The sequence below is a fragment of the Drosophila novamexicana genome, unplaced genomic scaffold (assembly GCF_003285875.2).
Source record: "Drosophila novamexicana strain 15010-1031.04,08,12 unplaced genomic scaffold, DnovRS2.1 tig00000877-arrow-arrow-pilon, whole genome shotgun sequence".
NCBI lineage: Eukaryota > Metazoa > Arthropoda > Insecta > Diptera > Drosophilidae > Drosophila > Drosophila novamexicana.
This window is the reverse complement of record NW_020824831.1, coordinates 2,175,964-2,194,350: the sequence shown is the minus strand read 5'-3', so window position 1 is coordinate 2,194,350 and position 18,387 is coordinate 2,175,964. Positions and strand designations below refer to the sequence as shown.

Sequence of the window (18,387 nt, the reverse complement as noted above, 5' to 3'; positions counted from 1 at the left end):
TACATTGTTCTGTTTAATTTTTGGGTTTTAAAAACATTAAAAAAACGTGTTATGCCAAAAATTAAAGTGCTTTCAATATCTAAATAAACACAACATATACTTGCTGTAGTATATGTAATATATCCCATTCAAGGTCTATTAACTTAAAACTGTAATTTAATTGTGAAAAAGCCGACATTTTCGTTTTTTTTTTTTTTTAGAAAATATCTTGTTTTAAATTGAAACAAAGAACACGAATAAATTGAAACTTATACGAAAAAGACAACATACAACTTATTAATCGCGGTAACCGGTTACATTAAACAAAGATAATTTACAAATTTTGTTTGGAATCTCACAATTGGCTTTTTGTTTATTTTATTTCTATAAAACAGAAATGAGCAATAAAACACTTCTGCTGTGCTGAATGCACTTTCTTTTCTATTAAGTTTAGTTTAAAAATACACAAAATGTATCACAATTTTGAATATTCTTGTATTAGAAACGTCCGTTTTTTGTTTCATATTTAAAAAAAGTGTGCATGTGAGACAAATTTGATTTCAAAAAACCCACATCGCTTTAAAATGTTTCAAGTGGATGTATAAGCTTGATATTTACAAACTATCGAAACTGTATAGGAAATTGTTAATGTAAATATGAACAAAAAATAAATTGGATTCTTTAAATCACGCTAATGTTAATTTGTTATGCTTTATAAATGTATATCAATAAATAAATGTGCATTGGAAACAATTTTAATTCTATTCAATTTTTAATTACGCACAAGTTTACTTATTGGAAATGTAAATAAAATATGTAAACCAATCAAACAAGTTAAAATAAAATAGTTGTACAATATTATAAACCTCAATAAAATATAGCTGTCGACATGTATTCACTATTAAATACAGAATGGCATATATACAATGAGCAAAATGTTTGATGCCATAACAAGTATTTTGAATTTTTTGGGGCATATTACTATGGATGAAAAAACAGATTTTGAATTTGTTTACATGATTCACATTTTTTTTTGTGTTGCTTAAATATTGTTTCGCGTTAGTTTATATATGAGCCCTGCTTGTGATAAATGTACATGTATTATGTACATACATGTGCATGTTTATTTATATATGTACTTGGTGTATCCATGGGTTCTTTTACAAATTGTGCGCGTGTATTATGTATATGTAAAATTAAACACAACACAAATGTATATGTAGATACATAATTCATACATATATTAACTGCTGAATAACCCAACATTAATGACAGACCTAATACAAGGAATATATAACTTTTCAATTACAAAATCAATTGAAATGAAATAATGCCTTCGTTTAATTAATTTGATGTTTGGCCTCTGTAATTAAAGCCAAAAGCGCATCCAGTTTCAAGTCTTTGAAACGTGCAAAATGATTCATCATTGGCTGAATAGCATCTGACTCAATTGCCGCTGAGATGGTTTGATTTTGTATGGTGCGATTAAGGCAGGAAGCAACCTGTGCAAGAAACTCACGCCATTTTTGTCGGTTATCCTCAGTAAGCGTTTCATCAATGCCCGAAATGTAAATCGCCTCGACCCGTATTATTAATCCGACGAGCGAAAGAATGCCAAACTAAAAGTGCGGTTAATGCGAAGCATTAAACTCAAGTTTGGGTCAATGGCAAATCATTTTAACTTACGCGACTACAGAAAATACCAGACATCTTTTTGTCATTCAATGTAAACGCAACCGAAATGTTGATAATGGTTTCCAAATTTGCTTCGTGTATGTGCTTTCTGAACTCCGGATAAAGCGCATAAAGCGCACCCTCCACGTCTTCACGATCTTTCTTAACGACATTTTGTAGTGAACAGAAAACTCCACTCCAAACGGTCCAGCGTATTGTCTGATCAGCAATAAATGGCATGATTCGGCGTAAAAGTATCTGAAGAAATCAAAAATAAGAAAACCTCATCAATACGTATACGAAACCATAAATTTGTATCATATACCTTGCCCTTGCGCACGTTCATCATGGATACAACTTTATTAAAGGTGAGGCCGGATTTCAGTTTGTTCACCAAAACATTGCGGGACTCAATTTCATAGTTGAATTTATTTTTGAGCGCTGGGTTCATCGTTTGCGGATTAGCTGCCTCAGCCTCACGCTCCTCGGCCGTTTTATTAGCCATTTCAAGTTGTTCTACAGCGGCAATGCGTTCGCTTTCTTTCTTTTTCTTCAAAATAATAGTCGCCATAACCTCGGGACTTTCCAGGTCCTCTAGTTTAAGCAGGTATCGATACAGGGTCTCTATGTGTAGCAGAATATGGCGAGATTTACGCATGCTGCTCGGCACCAGGACCACTTCGTTTTGATATTCATTGGTTTTATCGGCATTTTGCCCAGTTGTTGATGATAACGACAAGGCATTATCCACTGGACTTATATCGCTACCCATGATATCAGCATCAATAATTTTGCGGGGCGCTGTAACACTTCCATACTGTAGCTTTCCCAGCGAATTCTCAAACTTCAAGGGCGAGAAGATATAACCCGGCAGAGCATTGCTGTTGTTAACACTATTTGTGACGCCGCTAGCGTTGCTGCTGTTCGCGTTGTCCGAATTTCGCCTCTCGCGATGTTGCTGGCCATTGCGCGAGCCATTTTTGTTACCTAACTGAACCAATATTAGCTGCGCATGGCCCCGCGGCTGCGTTAGTGGATGGTTCAACTGGTTGTCCTTATGTGCCTGACTGTGACGCACTTGGCCGTTTCTGCGCTCCCTGTGCACCGTGTAGTAGTAGTCGTCAATATATGGTGTGTCCGTGTTTAACTGTGACAGCTGAATTCCGATGAGCCAATGCTTATCGCGCGTACTCATCAGATTGGCGTACTCATCAAACTCCTCCTGAGGAAGATTACCGCCATAACGATTTAGTTGTTGTTGTTGCTGCAGCTGTTGGGGCAGCTGCTGCTGCTGCTGCTGCTTTTGGCGATCGCCAGCACGACTTTGCTGCTGTTGACGCGCAACAGCTGCGTTCTGAAGGAGCGGATGGTTCTGCTGAATTTCCTGCACAAGGCGCATATTAAACATGTTATACATAGAGTTGGGTTGCTGATTGAGCAGATTGTGTGGCGGCAGACGTGGCGGCGGAATAGGCTGCATAAAGGCCGCCGGGTGCATGCCAACGGCGCGCATCGCATTAAAGCTCGGATGCATGGCAAAATTGTTGAGCGCCGTGGGCAAAAGTGGGTTTGGCAGTGGACGGGGAAAACTGGGCGGCAAGACATGCTGTTGCAGCAATGGGTGTTGCGGCAGGTTCGTAGCCAGGCCAGTTGGATATATGAATCCAGGCGGAACACGATTCCCACTGATTCCGTTTAACTGTTGATGCTGTTGTGATTGGGGCGTCGGCATTAGACCTGCGCCGGCTGTCGGCATTGGACCGGCACCACCCAGCGGGTGTGGACCATGAAATCCAACATTTTGCCTTGGTGGCGGTGTTTGCGGCGTAGACAAAAATCCAGGAGGTGCTAAAATTACATTTGTTTTAAATCTTTTTATCTTATTGTTTAAATGTATCATGGTAATGAGCTCTATTTACATAACTTATGTATGCATAAGCATTTGAAATTATTCATTATATTCTAGGAGAAAGTAGCAATATGCGTACAGTAAACACTGATTTTGAGGATATATTTATGAGCGATATTTAGACATTTGCCTCACGGTTTTGCAGATACGTCTGAATAGTGAAGCTCGGAAATGCTGAGTTTGATGAAAATATCGTGAATAACAGAATATTTTGCCATACAAAAACGATCTTGATATTTTACCAAGATAAACAAATAAATGAAACTCAATCCAGATTTCTTAAAAAAAAAAAATAAATATTTTGTTACACACAATCGACTGCTTCTATGGCAGCTTTATGATAGAATGGTGTGATCCAAACGGCTCCGACATATGTACTATCTGCAAAAGTTCTGTTCCTTCTGTTGAAAGTCAATGCAATGGTATAAGACGACCGCTTAAAGCTGAGATACTAGTTTACATTCAAACAGACAGACGGACACGCCTATGTCAACTCAGCTGTTGATGAATGTATATTTTATGGTGTGTCAAATGACTCCATCTATGCTTTACATATTTCACGAGAAAATTATATTACACTCAATGAAAAAACGTTAAGGGTAGATTGAAAGATTTAAGTTTACAACAAGAGCACAACGGAAATAACTTGACCGGGTGAGATCATGACAGAACGGTTTTGGCCGAGCCAACTCTATAGCGAAATTTGGCCTATTAGCTGTCAAGTCCATAATATTAATAAATAATTGTTTTCGCAATATAGGTTAAACAATATATACGAAAGCACTTAGTCTTACCCTTGTGCTGCAGTGGCTTTTGTAGCTGTTGCTGATGTTGGGATATTGTTGGCGTTACCACCACATGCTGGCGATTGCCCAGACTGAAGTCCTGTTGGTGCAAAGGTTGCACCTGCTGATGTTGTATCTGTTGTTTGGGTATTGCCTGTTGAATGATTAGATTCCGTTCAATGTCCTCAAGCGTCGAGATTTTAGCCGAAGCGGATGGTGGCATGGGGGGTAATCCAAAATTGGCATTTGATTCATGTAATGCCTTCATTTGTGTGCCTGTGTTTGCGGTTGTCTGTGGTTGGGATTTAAATGCGCTGCGAAAGTTATCTCGAAAAAGCTGTTGATTGTTCGGTATTGGAAAGGGGGGATGAGTTGTCCAAACGCCCGAGTCCAAGTTGATGCGGTTGTTTCCATCGCTTTCTCCGAACGAACTTACATCAACGTCATCCAATTTCATTGACGACAGATTTAGTTCCAAGTCCGAGTCGTCAATGCTTCCGCTTTGGAACCCACGCAGGTGCATGTGCTGATGCTGACTCTGGAAAGCGCCATTGCCGCTCTGGCTGTGATCCGTGAAGTCAGTCCCTTTGCGAGCTTTTTCGCCATTGCCTCCGAGTAGGACAAGCGTTTCGTGGGCTTCTTCCCAGTCGCCATTTATAGCCGAGCCAAATGTTTCATCGTTAAGAGCGTCGTATTCTTCTTCCGGGGGCTCTGCAATTCGCCCGTCACTGCCATCTTCATCCTATAAATTATATTTCGCATTTTAATTGATTTAACATTTTTACATTTGAATAATACAAAAATAAGCATGGTAGCAATTTAGATGCATTTTTCTGTTTCCAGACGATTGTGATTTTCGCCGAAAACGAGTCTATGGCTTCCTTTACATTGGGTACATTACTATACTTGTTATCCATTAAATTTCTTACCGGTACACCTGTAGTTGTATCAAACCCGAAAAACGAATCGTCCATTGCGAAAAACTATTTGTTTTATAAAAAATTATCATGACTTGTCAGTCACCATGAATGGTTAAGTTGAGAAGAAGAAGTTGAATGCAATCCACACCATCCACAGGCCACATCCACATTTATTTACAATGTTACAACTATCGCCTTCATGTGCATATCGATAAATTTTGCGAAATAATTTGCGATAACAATATATTTTTACCTTATATACCCTGTATCCATGGAAAATGGTTAAAACCGCGTATTTTAGTTGGTTAGAAACTTTTTACTGTTAAAGCGCTGTGGTCAAAAATAAGGAAAATCCGTGTTTTTCTTTTAGCGCTACTCTGCATTATTCAAATTAATATTTCAATTTCTTTGGCGCGCTGTTAAAATTTTAAAATATTATTTGTAACCTTTTCCCCCATTTCCCGCTCGTTGAGAATTTAAGTCTATACGTATATTACTAAATTGGGCTCCACGTCTAAAGTTATATTTTACATGGATAGTTGAAAATATGTTTAAAGTCCATCGAATAAAAAACTAAAAGTTGCATAAGCTTGTAAAAACTTTCGTTCACTAAAACATGTCAAGTAAATGTTCACAAAGATCTTTGTAAATGAGTTTGAGCCCGATCGGACGAAACTTTAAACTTTGCGCTTACAACCTTCGAGCCGCATTTATCATCAAAAAGGGACGGACTTTGAGAAAAGTGTGAAACACGTGACAAACAAATGTTCTCAAAGATCTGAGATAATTAATTTTACGTCTCACATCAATTTTTATACAAATCCTTGGAAATGTATTTGAACCCGCAACTTCTTCCACCAAAACTTCCACCTCCATTTCCACTAGGGTGCATCGATTTTTCGAAATGTGTGAAAATTAATTTGAATAACAGAAAAACATCTTACTGTCTTAATAGAGATGTGTACGAGATAGTACGTTCTCAAAAGATAGAACAAAAGAGGAGAATAACAAATAAGTATTAATTGCTTGTGGTACTTATCACAAGTTTCATATTTGGCAGTTAAAACAAAAATTAAAATAAATCATGTATTCAAAGAATTCAATCCGATCGAATTAAATACATACATCAGACACGAAGTTTCGGATAGTTTATGCCATGAAGTGCATAGATTATTATTTTGTACGTTTGTCGTTACGAACATCGCATTACTTATTTAAATAACGGGTAGAAGTACGCATTTCTAACGTACTTTTCAATATTGAATTTAAGATAAAATGCAACTTTTGATTTGACATGAATGCAAATAAATTTATCTTCACTAAATTGACTGGTTTAAAACATTTTGTATTTAGACACAACATGTTGAATTACAAACTACTTACTTAAAGGCGTATCATGAAATTCACCTTAATTATTTTCTAATTATATGCAAAAAATTATATTGGTAACTGATAGATAAAATCTCGTCATTTCAGCGACAATTTCCGTTGCTCAATTTCCAAGAGCTTTTTTTTTAATTCTATTTTTTCCGCCATCAATTGCTCAATTACTGAGTGGTGCCTCTTGTTTTCAATTAATTTTTGTTTATAAAGCGCGCAAAATTCACTTAGCGCTAGTTGCGTACTGCTCGCAACATCACTGACCAAACTGATTTGTTTAGTCATTATTTCAAGTTCTTTTTTAATGGCTCTCGCCCCAAATTTCGAACTTTTGCCACTCTGTAAGAAAAGTGGGTCAATATCAATTTCGGCTTTTGAATCTTCTGGCTCATAGGCGAATCCGGAAGCATCTTGCAGAGCGCTATGATCTTCCTCCTCAGGCACAACGTCTTCGACGTCTTCCATGTCAAATGTAGCATTGGAATTGTCTTGTAGGTCATCCTCGGATGCATTCATTATAATTTGGCTGACATCATCGTTCAAACGACACAAACTAGCTATAGTTTCCTCTGCGGAGCTTAGACCGGTTGCTAGGGGAATATTGTGCATTTCATTTTTTTCCACTTTCTTGATTATAAATCTTTTCCAGTCCTTCAAAGCCTATGCAAAAAGAATCGCAGGTAAATAAGAAGAAGAAAAACTTACGATAAAATAAACACCTTACCTTTTTCCAAGTCGCCACGTCTTTTTGTGGCGGTCCACTACCATTTAGCTCCAACGTGAGTTGGTCCCAAAGCGATTCGAATGCATTGCGCGTGTCCCATGAAGGATTTTGCAGTAGAACGGGATGTTTCTTTATGAAGTTAAGTAATATTAACTCCTGCGCAGGGTTTCGAGGTTTGCCTCGATGGCGATCATTCAGCTGGGGCATCATTTTATACTTGCGATTCTGTGCCGATCCCGAAACATTTGCGTTTGGGTGCATTCTGTTCATGTGTTTACTTAAATTGGTTGTTGTCGTTTTGTAGGACAACTTGGCCTTGCATATGTTACACAGGGCAAATGTGTCATCAACTGCCCGAAAGAAGCACCAGATTTCACTTGTTTTTCTTTTCATATTGTTATTGTTTAATGCAACTTAATATAGTGAACACTTTTTTTAATAATAGTCGTAGTGTTGGTAAGTACAAAAATAGGGCTGCCATACAAATCACAGAAAACATAAAGGGTATTCTTGAATATGCATGTTACCTTACACAAAAGTGAAATTAGTACCATTATGAAAACTATTCATTTACTTTCGGGCATAATTTTCATTTTTTAATCATTTTAAAATTCGATGTACAAATAAAATGAAATGCTTTGAGCCAATGTGTCTTCACAGTAAAAGATTTGTATTTGTATTTCTTAAAAAAGAATATCTTATTTAACAAATATTTTAATTATTCGTTTTAAGCTGTGAACGTTAAAAATAATAATACCATAATGCTCGAATTAAATTTGACGATAGTTGAAATATCTTATAGTTTTTGGTTGTAAAACAAAATTTATAGAAAAGAAACCCATAGAAATCCAAGTTTGTGGTTTCTTATACAAAGTAAATGTTGAAACAACCTCAAAAATCAAATAAGTTGACTTCTTTTAATAAAATTCGTTCAAAATTCAATATCTTTTACAAAGAAGCGCCCTAAAATAAATACAAAAAAAGATTTATTTAAACATTATAGCAACCTACATAACTAACCTTTTAATGGAGATAAGCTTCACTGAAAATGCATATTTGATATTTCATATATGATTTAATATTTTTAAATAAAGAGTTACTTGAATAACTTTTGATTCAACGGGCTATTCGGCGCGGCATATACTGCTGCTGAGAATAATAAAAGCCTTTGTAAAAGGAAAATCTGTTTAAGTTTTTATTTCATTGGTTCGATTCGGTCACACTTATCGTTACCCACGACGCGCTAAATTAAAGTATTTATTTGCAGGTTGTTAGTGGCAATGGATAAGATGTACTTAACCATTTTGACGGACGTGCGGGACGACGATTTTGAAACCATGAGTTGTGTTACATGTCCGCAAAATCTGATGTAAGTATTATTAAACTGTGGGCATTATGACTAGGTAAATACATATGAATGTGCATAAGTAGGCATTCATATACATACATTGATAAATATGCAGTAATCTACATATACATACATACATATGCATAAAGATATGCAAATATACTTACAAACATTTTATTTCTTTCAATCCATGAAGTGAATCTGAACTATTTGTGCTTATACTTAAAAATGCATCAAACGCATTTTTCGATGGCATTGTCAAAGATTCGGAAAATTTGCTAAACATGGCCAGTAAATTTGTTAAGTCAAACGACATTAAGACGTCACTTAAGGTAAGTGATATCCTCACAAATAAGCACATAGTTATTTCAATTTTTTATACGTTAATGCATTGTATGTAATCTTTTCAGGGACTACAATTACTCAATAAAATTATTTCTCGAACTCCTACCAATACGACGGTATTTCTAGATGCACTTTTGGCACGCAGCGTCTACTTTGTGCAAATCCAGAAGTATCCCGTCTGTATCGTAAATGGAAATAGCTTGCCAAGTATTTGGCTGAATGTTTAAGTACGTACCATGTATACTTTCAGTTGGCAAGGAGCGACTTGGAATATTATAAGCGGTTCAACCCCAAACTTATGACAACAGAAGGAATATTAATCGTACAAACTCTATTATGCTTGTCTTTGTATTTGATGAGAAAAATGCCCGATGCTAGGCTTCATTTATGTCAATTGGAGGAAGTTTTGGGTAAATATATGTAAACTCTTATATCCGCTTAAGCTAAAATGAGATAAAACGAATGAAGTTGTGCATATGTAACAGATTAAGTATATATATTTCTCTATTAGTACGACGAGATATAAATTAATTCCGAATTGTAAATTAACTGATTTAAAAAACTAAAAGCTTGATATATCAAATTTTGATTAAGCTCAGTATGTAGATGTCCTAGTCGATATAGACATGTCGGTCTGTCTGTCCATCCTTATGTTTCTATTCAAGCTATTGTCCTAAAACATTGCATAGATCCTTCCGGCCAGTTCGGACCACTAAATCATGCAGCTGTCTTATGTGAGGTCAGTCGAAAATTAAGGTCTTGTGCGAACAACTTTTTTGTTTATCAACATATCGTGACCAAACTCCGCTTTTAATAATTAATTAATGAAAATGTAAAAATCAGTATAAGTTTCTTATTGTCAATGTCAGTCCGAAGGAACTACTTTATCTTTATAGCCAGAATTGGTCGAAAAATGAGCTTTTGTATGAAAAAGTTGCCGATTTTCCAGATATTTCGGCAGATGCCTATCTCTTTCCCAGTTTCAAGTATTTTTAACGTTTAAGAGTTGAAGACATTATATTTGTTAGTAACTAAAAACATTAAAAAAAATGTTTGGACCAAGGGAAGAATTAAAACACAAGATTCACAACTCTCTCCTATAGTGCCACGAGTACTTGCTCCAATCTCGGTGGTGTAACGCTTGTGTGAACCCAATTTGACTGTAAATGCAATTTTGACCATGCCCATGTCAAAAGTGCTAATCAAACCTTGTCTCTCTACTCGTTACTAAGAGAGGTATGTTATGAACCTTATTGTAGAGTGTATCTTCTGGCCGGTCATTCTCGATCAGACTAATTTATGTATTTGTTTTTTACCACTATTTACTTTGATTTCTCTTTACAGGTAAATTGCCAGCAAATTTGCTTCGCGAAAACTTCGGTAAATATTAAAAATATATAAATAATAATTTTTAATGATCGTTAAGTACACTGTAAATTCTTATTCTCTGCAGATTTTAACGTGAACGATTTTTTTTTGTTTTTTACAAAAGAAGTTATGCTCTTCTCATTGATTTTGTTTGCTTACTGAGTCAGATTGAGTCTAACTAATAAATTTAATTTCATTATTTAGAAGTTATAAAAAAGGTGAACTTCAGAAATTTGTTTTGCATGTAGTATACAATGTAAGTACCATATGTGCTGTGAGTGCACGCTTAGAAAGTTTTTTTTTTGATTACCTATTGAACGGTTTAAAAATAAATTTCAGCGATCTTTGTGCCAATACATTTAAAAAATCCATCCCTCGGTGTAAAAGGGGGTCAAAATTTTAGCGAAGTTTCGGGTTGAAATTAACTTCCAAAGATCTGTCTGAAAATTAACTTAAGACGTGTTTCACACTTTTTATTCGGGGTAATTAATTTGGCATGTTGGAAGTCCATTTTATTCCGAAAGCTGAGGAATATATCTTAAATGAATTTTCACTACCATTTAAAATTCTGTTTATAAAAACGAGGTGAACAACAAATTAAAGTTTATAAACAAATGCTCAAAAGTTGAAAGTAAGCATATTAAATAAATACAATAATAATTATCATACAATAATTAATGGAATTTAATACCTTTATCTAGAATTGCAGACGTTTTTAAAGCATTTGGAAAAATATAAAAAAGAAATTAAACAATCTCCAAGGAATATACAGTACAAAACTAATAAAGAAGGTGTCAGCTTTGGGCCGCTAAACGGATCGAAATTTTACAAGTAAGCACCTGTAATCTAAATTTAATTTAAGAAATACGCTGAAATCGGCAATGCCCGAGTAGAATAAAAAATGGAGCGAGATTCACAAACATACTTCCCCCAAAAACGCAAAAATACGAATGCTGCATGGACTCCGTCAGTAAATGAAGGTTTAGGCAGTCCTCTAACCGGGCATTCCATACCTTTTACTTTTACTCGTATTTTTTAAAGCAATTACCGACTTTGAAAATTAGGGAAGTCGAATCTCGCCTAATGCAGTTCGAATAAAAGCATCATGGGGAAACCCAAAATTTAGTTGATATTTTTATTGAAAGCGATTTTTTAATGTGAATATTCTTTAAAAATTATGATTTGTATTCTATACATTATTCTGATTTGGGTACAGCTTCCTGCTAGTGGCACGCTGTTGGAGTATACAAAATCGCTAAAACACGTATTCATTAAGTGCTTTGAATATAATCATTGTCCCCCATTTCCCCCCAAACAAGTCTCAAATGAACTTGAACAAAGATATCACTTAAGGTAACTTCCGTTTCTCTGTTCTTACGGCTTGGGTTATGCGGTGGTCATCCGTCAGTCGGCCAGGACATACAGACTATATTGGACCAAGCCTCAAGCGCAGAATAGGATATCCATATTATGGAAGTAAAATATTTCCATTTTAGCATTTTGGAGAGTTGCTCCTTCAGATTGAATAGAAATCAGTGCATAATCTACAAAGATACGTAAATAGAGAAATTGTCAAAATCATCAAAGTTGCGTTTAGCAGAAGCGTTACAAATATCAGAAGATCATAAGCAAATTTTATGATTATGGCTAAATGTTCAAAAAATATTGCACACAAAAAAATAATCGATTACGTTGAGTGAATAAATAAATTTTAAGAAAGAAATAATATATGCCTGATTTTTAATTTGTTGAAAATAATATGGGATGAATCGAACAGGCTGTGATGGAATATATACCCATAGCGCAATTGCTAAGAAAGATCTTATCTAACAAGATTTGTTTTCTTTTTAATTTAGTACACCGTTTATGAATTGCGAAGTGTGTGGAGTTTATCGAGATCATTTGTACACATGTACCGAATGTCGTTACAAGACGTACTGCTCTTTAAAATGCATACAATCCGATTGGGAAGAACACCAAACTGAATGTTATGGCTACAAAATTGGAATAATACAGATGCTGGAAGCAACACTGTTGTTTAAAATATTTATACAAGCCACAAAATATTTGTCAGCAGCATTAACAGGCTTAGCCCAGAAGCATGGGTGAGTATTACATTTATTACCAATTAAATGTATTTTTGTACGATTTGTTTTGTAGAGCCATCCGGAATGCAGATTCTGCGTGGGATTTCATTGTTAAATATTCAAAGGCTGACAATGCAAACCACACTATTATCGCAAAGTTCTTGTCCTGTCAACCCGACTGCAATCAACTGACAGCGGAAAAGTGGCGTCAGCTTGTAACAACTGGTTTTCGACTGGCTGTTTTCGTGTATAATGATACAGATATCAATGACAGAATTTTCTCTCAACTTCAAATGCCAAAAATTGAAACCATTAAGCTTATTGCAGCACTGTTAATGCGTTTGAATGTTCACATAACACTAAATTCGCAAAGAAATGAATTTCAATACCAGCAGAAATTGCCTGCAAGCTTTGAATTTCTTGAGCACCAAGGCTCACTTGATTCACGTATTAACGCGAATGCATTTAGCTATCACTCTATTAACGCCCACTTAGATTTTGTGAATTGTTATAATAGGCTGCAAAAGCGCATTTCGTCGACTAAGCATTCGAGTAATCAAGAAGGATTATTTTCTAAAAGCTACAAACCTCAAACAATTTCTGATTATATCTATAAAATTTCTATTGTATGTCTTAAGAACGCTAAGATACAGTCTGTTGGCGATTTAAATGATGTTAAAGCAAAAGCTTCGAATAATATCGAGCTATGTCTTGTGAAGTTGAATACCTCAATGGATTGCAAACTTTTCTCAAACATTGCAGAATACTTTCATAAGTTTCTCTATGATTATTTTTGCTTTGATGGGTGTCGGCGACATGAAACTACAACAATTTGTGGAAATGTAATAAGTTTTACAAATTTTGGTTTTGAAAACTGTGAGAGCAGGTAATTTAAGATGTTTTGATTTCGTTTTATAAACATTCAAATATTAATAAGTCAATTTCACAGAAACCCAAATAGTGGTGAATTAATATTAATGGCCGCCATGAATCTAAGAGCTGATGTAGAGTCGACAGTAACTCTTGATTCTGTCAACAAATTGAAAAACACATCGTATTTAGAAGTCATGGAACACTGCAAAAGGGAATCATGCTCTAGCCAAACTATGGCCGAATCAATTGTAAGAAATTATAAAATTGTCTCAATCTATTCTTAACACTATTGTCAATTTTAGAATAATCGCCATGGTATATTTTGTGCCTTCTGCGAGAAGGAGACAGTAATAACACCTGCTCTTGGTAAATGCCCGCAATGCCAAATAACTTATTCTGAACTTTTTGAGCAATATACCACATTTGTATCAACTATTGTGACTGAGATACGTACCAAGATATCAAATCCAAAAAGTATGTAATATATTTCAATATATTTCAATTTTCATATGACCAAATGTTCGGCTTATACCCCGAACCGAACCCGAACAATAGCTAGAGTCACTAACCTTAACATGTTGAATTTAGAATAGTATACACAGGTCAAGTATTTTTCATTTTATAGCTATCGTCACCCCCCGCAGCCACCCTATAGATATAAACATAGTAAATAAAACTATTGGAACTATCCACTTATTTATGAGGGTATGGTTCTAAAGTTAACTTTCCAATATTGATTAAGCGAATAAGTGGTTTTTTCGGGTGTGTCCGATTATGATTATCAATTTCCTTGTGATTTGGTATATACACACAGTTGAATGTCATATTTTTGCACTTGATTTCATGAAGATAGGACAAAAATTATATTATATATGTATGCATGTATATATTATAATTTGAAGAATTTAAAGCGTGGTCCTATATGTGTTGACGAAGGAGTACAGAGGGTACAGAGTCGAGCACTCTCTATATTGAAGAAGTATTTGAAAATGTATTCCAAAGGTCATCTTTTTATTATCAAGCATTTATTGAATTGGATCAAATATAAAGAAACAAAAGGAGAATGGCGGCGTTCTCATGCAAGTGCATGTGTTCTTATGTCTACAGGCACAAGTAATGTTACGTATTGAATTCATTCATATGTTATTAAGTACACAAGGTCCGTTCACTTTGGTGGCTGAATTACTTGCGTAGCGTTCACTTTGGTGGCTGAACTACTTGCGTAGCGTATATAAGTATGACGGTCACCAGCAGCTTTGACCAATCATGGTTTTTGATTTATGTTTGTGTTTACATTTGAATGCTTGGATATTTAACAGAGTGTTGATCTATAGTAATAGTTAAGTAGTAAATCAGACTACGATCACTTTAAAGCACCTTAGACAGTATGGTTGGGTAGAATACACAAAAGGTCTGTCTGTCAGCCAAATTGTGTATTGCTTTAAATCCACGTCATAACTGCTGACCAAGCTATGGGATATTTACTCACAGATCGGCTTCGCGCTGTTTGCCAAACAAATTCCAATTTACGCCTTATGTTATTTTGCGTGCAAATAAATTCATTTAGAATGTGTTTCTGATGACTCGTTATTGTTGGCTTTTCAAAGTTTGCATGGTTGCTGAGTATGTCCCAAAGATGTCCCCACTCCGAATGATTCCACTAAGCTTTGTATATTAACCAATTCGCGTATATAAGCTGTTATTACATCTGAGCACGGTATTGTATAGCTAGTTTAACCCCAATCGCAACGATTTTTCTTATTTTTTTATACAGCCACAAGCAACTACATATATTAAAAAGAATCATGATTTATTAATTTACATTTTTCTTTTGGCAGCTACACGACGCGATTTAACAATCTTGTATGGCACATACAACAGTTATGTTACTATGCATTTTTCTGAAGGAAATGCATTTCGTCTATCGGGCGTCCTAAGTTTCATCGAGTTTCTCACATCGAATGGTTTGTAGCTTTCGTTTTATTTTTATACTATCTATTCATTTAATGAGTTATAGAGATAAAGTTTGTTCAAATGAAACAGACAAGGGAAGCTTTTACGGCGCTAAAATTTACAAGCTTACTTTTTTTTGGGAGATTAGGAGCCAAACGTTAACTCCATATATGTTACAAATTTAAATGGGATTAAAACACAAAAAGTTTTTTATACAAAAACATAGTTTTCGACCAACATTTCTGTGGCAGCTGTAAGATATAGTGGTCCGAGGAGCATAAGTAAATTAATAAATGCAAAGCATTATCAAGATATCTTCATTATATTGGACCGATTCGGTCGGTTCTCACATGGGTACTGCTTGAAACAGAAAATCGGACACAGACAAAGTTTCAAGACGATTCCTTTAAAACAGACTAGTTCGCCCAGAAATATACGGACAGACGGATGTGGCTATACGAATTTGGCTGTTGATCGTGATCTAGAATACATAAACATTAGGGCGACGGCGATGTGTCCTTCTATGAGTGACACATATCATGACGAAATATAGCTGGATCGTTTCCATAATAATCGATATTTATTTCTATAATTATTGATATTAAAATTCGGTTGTTTGGGCTTATCTCGTAGGTTGTAAGAGCTTGGGCCTTTAAGATTGGATACTGTCCTCCAAAATCAAATAAATCAGAATATATATGGGAACTATCCAACTATTTTGTCCAAGTTAAAAAATTTAAATATATTGACTTATGTAAACTTCATGTCATGTAAACTGCATGTCAAATTTCGATTGCCTCGACCATAGAATTTGATGAAGAATATCTACTTTATGAGGTCGGAGATGGTTCTTTCTGCCTTATAAATACAGTTGTTCAAAATTGGTTAACCTCTTTACCTATTTTCAATGGGTTCAGGGTCCAAGACCATGTATTGGTTAAGAGAAGAACAATGTGAAACAAGGTTTATGTAGGAAGCGTATTAAATGATAGTAGGATTGTATCAATTCAAAATAAACTTTCATAAAAAATAAGAGTTTAAATTATTTTAATTTTTTATTTTCACATTAGATTTTTTAAACCATGCCTGCGATATAATTTTTGTGCTGCAAAGTTCTGATTACTTTTACGCGAAATATGATCAATTAAACAAAGATGTTTTTGTAAGGATATTAAAGACTATTCAGAAAATTATGGAACGATACATTGAGACTATGTAAGTACCCAATATGGATTTTTGATTATCAAGTTTCTATGAACATGGAAATATATACATATACTTTTTCAGTTTTAGTAATTGCTGTTTGGATGTAAATCCGACCTATCCCAAAATGTTATTGGCAATAACCTGGCACATTCTAAGCAATATAGGTGCTTATTTGGACATATATAGAGATGATATCGAAAAGCATAATTCATTCGTGGACAGTTTTACGCAGTATTATAAATGGAAGAAAATAATTAATTCTAACCTTACAATGTCAGTGTCATTGCAAAAATTTTTGAAAACAATTTAGCTTGTTCATAAGATACAATGCACAGATAAAAATGAGGTTTGATGCGGTATGAACCATAGAAACAAAATTTAAGCACATAAAGCACAAAGCATACACAAAAAGGAGTAATCAAATTGACAAGAAGTGGTCGCAAGTATTATCTTCCTAATGCTCAGTGGTACTGAAGGAGCCAATCGACAACAGGTCGTTTGTAAAAAAACAATCACATAACTGGCAACTGGCAACAAAAGAAAATGATCGTTCTTGCTTTGGTCTTTAGCCTTTCACATATGCGTTAAAGCACCTTGGCGACAAAACTATATTTATCCTTTTGAATTAGTTCTTATGCCGTTGTCGCCGCTTTTGATTGAGGGATCATAATATGGGCTTGTGCTTAGTGGACCCGTTTCAGCGTTTTTTGTTAATGGTTCACACGAATGTTAAAAATTAATTACAATAAGTTTAATAAAGTTTTATCAAAAGAACTAACAATATTTGTGTCTTATTTAAAGATAAGAAATTCATCCCCTTCCTCATGGCCACCCAATTCCCCTTCCTCTCCCTTCCCGTCGCATGCGTCACTCCCCTCCTCTATGTGATCTTGCTTCCCACACAGAAATGCAAACATACGACCCCCTGGTCCCTCCTCACGAACATTCACTTACGCACACACATATAAATATTAACATAGCACCTCCCACTCCCCCTTTCTTATGAGCGTCTCTCTCACATACCTACAGAGACACAAATGTAAGAATAACACCCCCCGCCACCCCTTCCCCATGAGCGTCCACTTACGCACACACACACACTCACACACACACACACATTAATATTAACATAAACACACTTGTCCTTGATAATAAATGTAAACAAACGTCACGTAATTTCCTGAAGGTAAACATACATTTCCATGTCTGACTAGCCATATGATCGCGTCAAGAACAGAATCAATAGCAGCTGAAATCAAATCCTGATCGTAGGTGTGTGTGCATGGAAGTTGGAATGCTTGTAACGGTATCTCCCAGTCGAGCACTCTCCTTGATCACACTTGCTATCTTAATAACTTCTCAATTTGCTTAATATCTACTCAATCTCTCAGTTCGAACAATAGCGCTTATATTTATGTTATTCGTTTAGTATATCATGTGTGTGTATCTTCGTTTTTGTATATCTAAGCTTAAATATTTACAACGGCATCTCCTAGTGGGTCTCTCGCGACTAGAGCACTCTGACTAGTTTAAAGTAAAAAGCCTTTCAAGTTTAGTGGTAGTTTTTTGAAAATGTCCACATATGCATTACCTTTTTGAACTACCTAAACTATTTGGACTTACTGCTTAATTTTTTTAATAGGAACGTGATGCTTTCTTAAATTTTTTTATCGTAACATCATCTTAGATCTTCAATTATAAACTTAATGTATCATACAATTTTAATAAGGCACAAGCGATCGACGATACTCAATCGAATGGGTGAACAAACATACTGGAATATATATAGGTATGCATAAGTTTGCATAGCAAATATATATTTATCTATGAAGCCCC

General features: G+C 35.2%; 3 protein-coding genes across 4 annotated transcripts; 1 reads left to right on the top strand and 2 right to left on the bottom strand.

The window, feature by feature from the left end:
- Positions 1-813: 813 nt before the first annotated feature.
- Positions 814-5,369, bottom strand: LOC115764978 (protein PAT1 homolog 1). Its single transcript, XM_030708305.1, has 5 exons — positions 5,277-5,369; positions 4,357-5,089; positions 1,979-3,501; positions 1,666-1,911; positions 814-1,598 (listed from the first exon to the last, which is right to left on the bottom strand). Exons 1-5 carry the CDS (start codon positions 5,319-5,321, stop codon positions 1,320-1,322), a joined length of 2,826 nt encoding a protein of 941 aa, XP_030564165.1. The 5' UTR covers positions 5,322-5,369; the 3' UTR covers positions 814-1,319.
- A 1,159-nt stretch (positions 5,370-6,528) lies between these two features.
- On the bottom strand, positions 6,529-7,804 carry LOC115764921. Its single transcript, XM_030708226.1, has 2 exons — positions 7,372-7,804; positions 6,529-7,307 (listed from the first exon to the last, which is right to left on the bottom strand). Exons 1-2 carry the CDS (start codon positions 7,762-7,764, stop codon positions 6,735-6,737), a joined length of 966 nt encoding a protein of 321 aa, XP_030564086.1. The 5' UTR covers positions 7,765-7,804; the 3' UTR covers positions 6,529-6,734.
- Positions 7,805-8,647: 843 nt separating this feature from the next.
- Positions 8,648-17,260, top strand: LOC115764919. Of its 2 annotated transcripts, XM_030708223.1 has the most exons (13): positions 8,648-8,740; positions 8,916-9,051; positions 9,130-9,240; positions 9,315-9,474; positions 10,409-10,444; positions 11,134-11,263; positions 12,289-12,537; positions 12,593-13,405; positions 13,469-13,640; positions 13,695-13,866; positions 15,231-15,356; positions 16,416-16,560; positions 16,633-17,260. In XM_030708223.1, the coding sequence occupies exons 1-13, from the start codon at positions 8,652-8,654 to the stop codon at positions 16,859-16,861; spliced, it is 2,568 nt and encodes an 855-aa protein (XP_030564083.1). In that variant the 5' UTR covers positions 8,648-8,651; the 3' UTR covers positions 16,862-17,260. The 2 variants fall into 2 exon arrangements, 1 of the variants encoding a protein (XP_030564083.1); XR_004018063.1 differs by lacking the exons at positions 11,134-11,263; positions 12,289-12,537; positions 12,593-13,405; ... (3 more) ...; positions 16,416-16,560; positions 16,633-17,260 and adding exons at positions 10,518-10,688; positions 10,772-11,002.
- Positions 17,261-18,387: the final 1,127 nt, after the last annotated feature.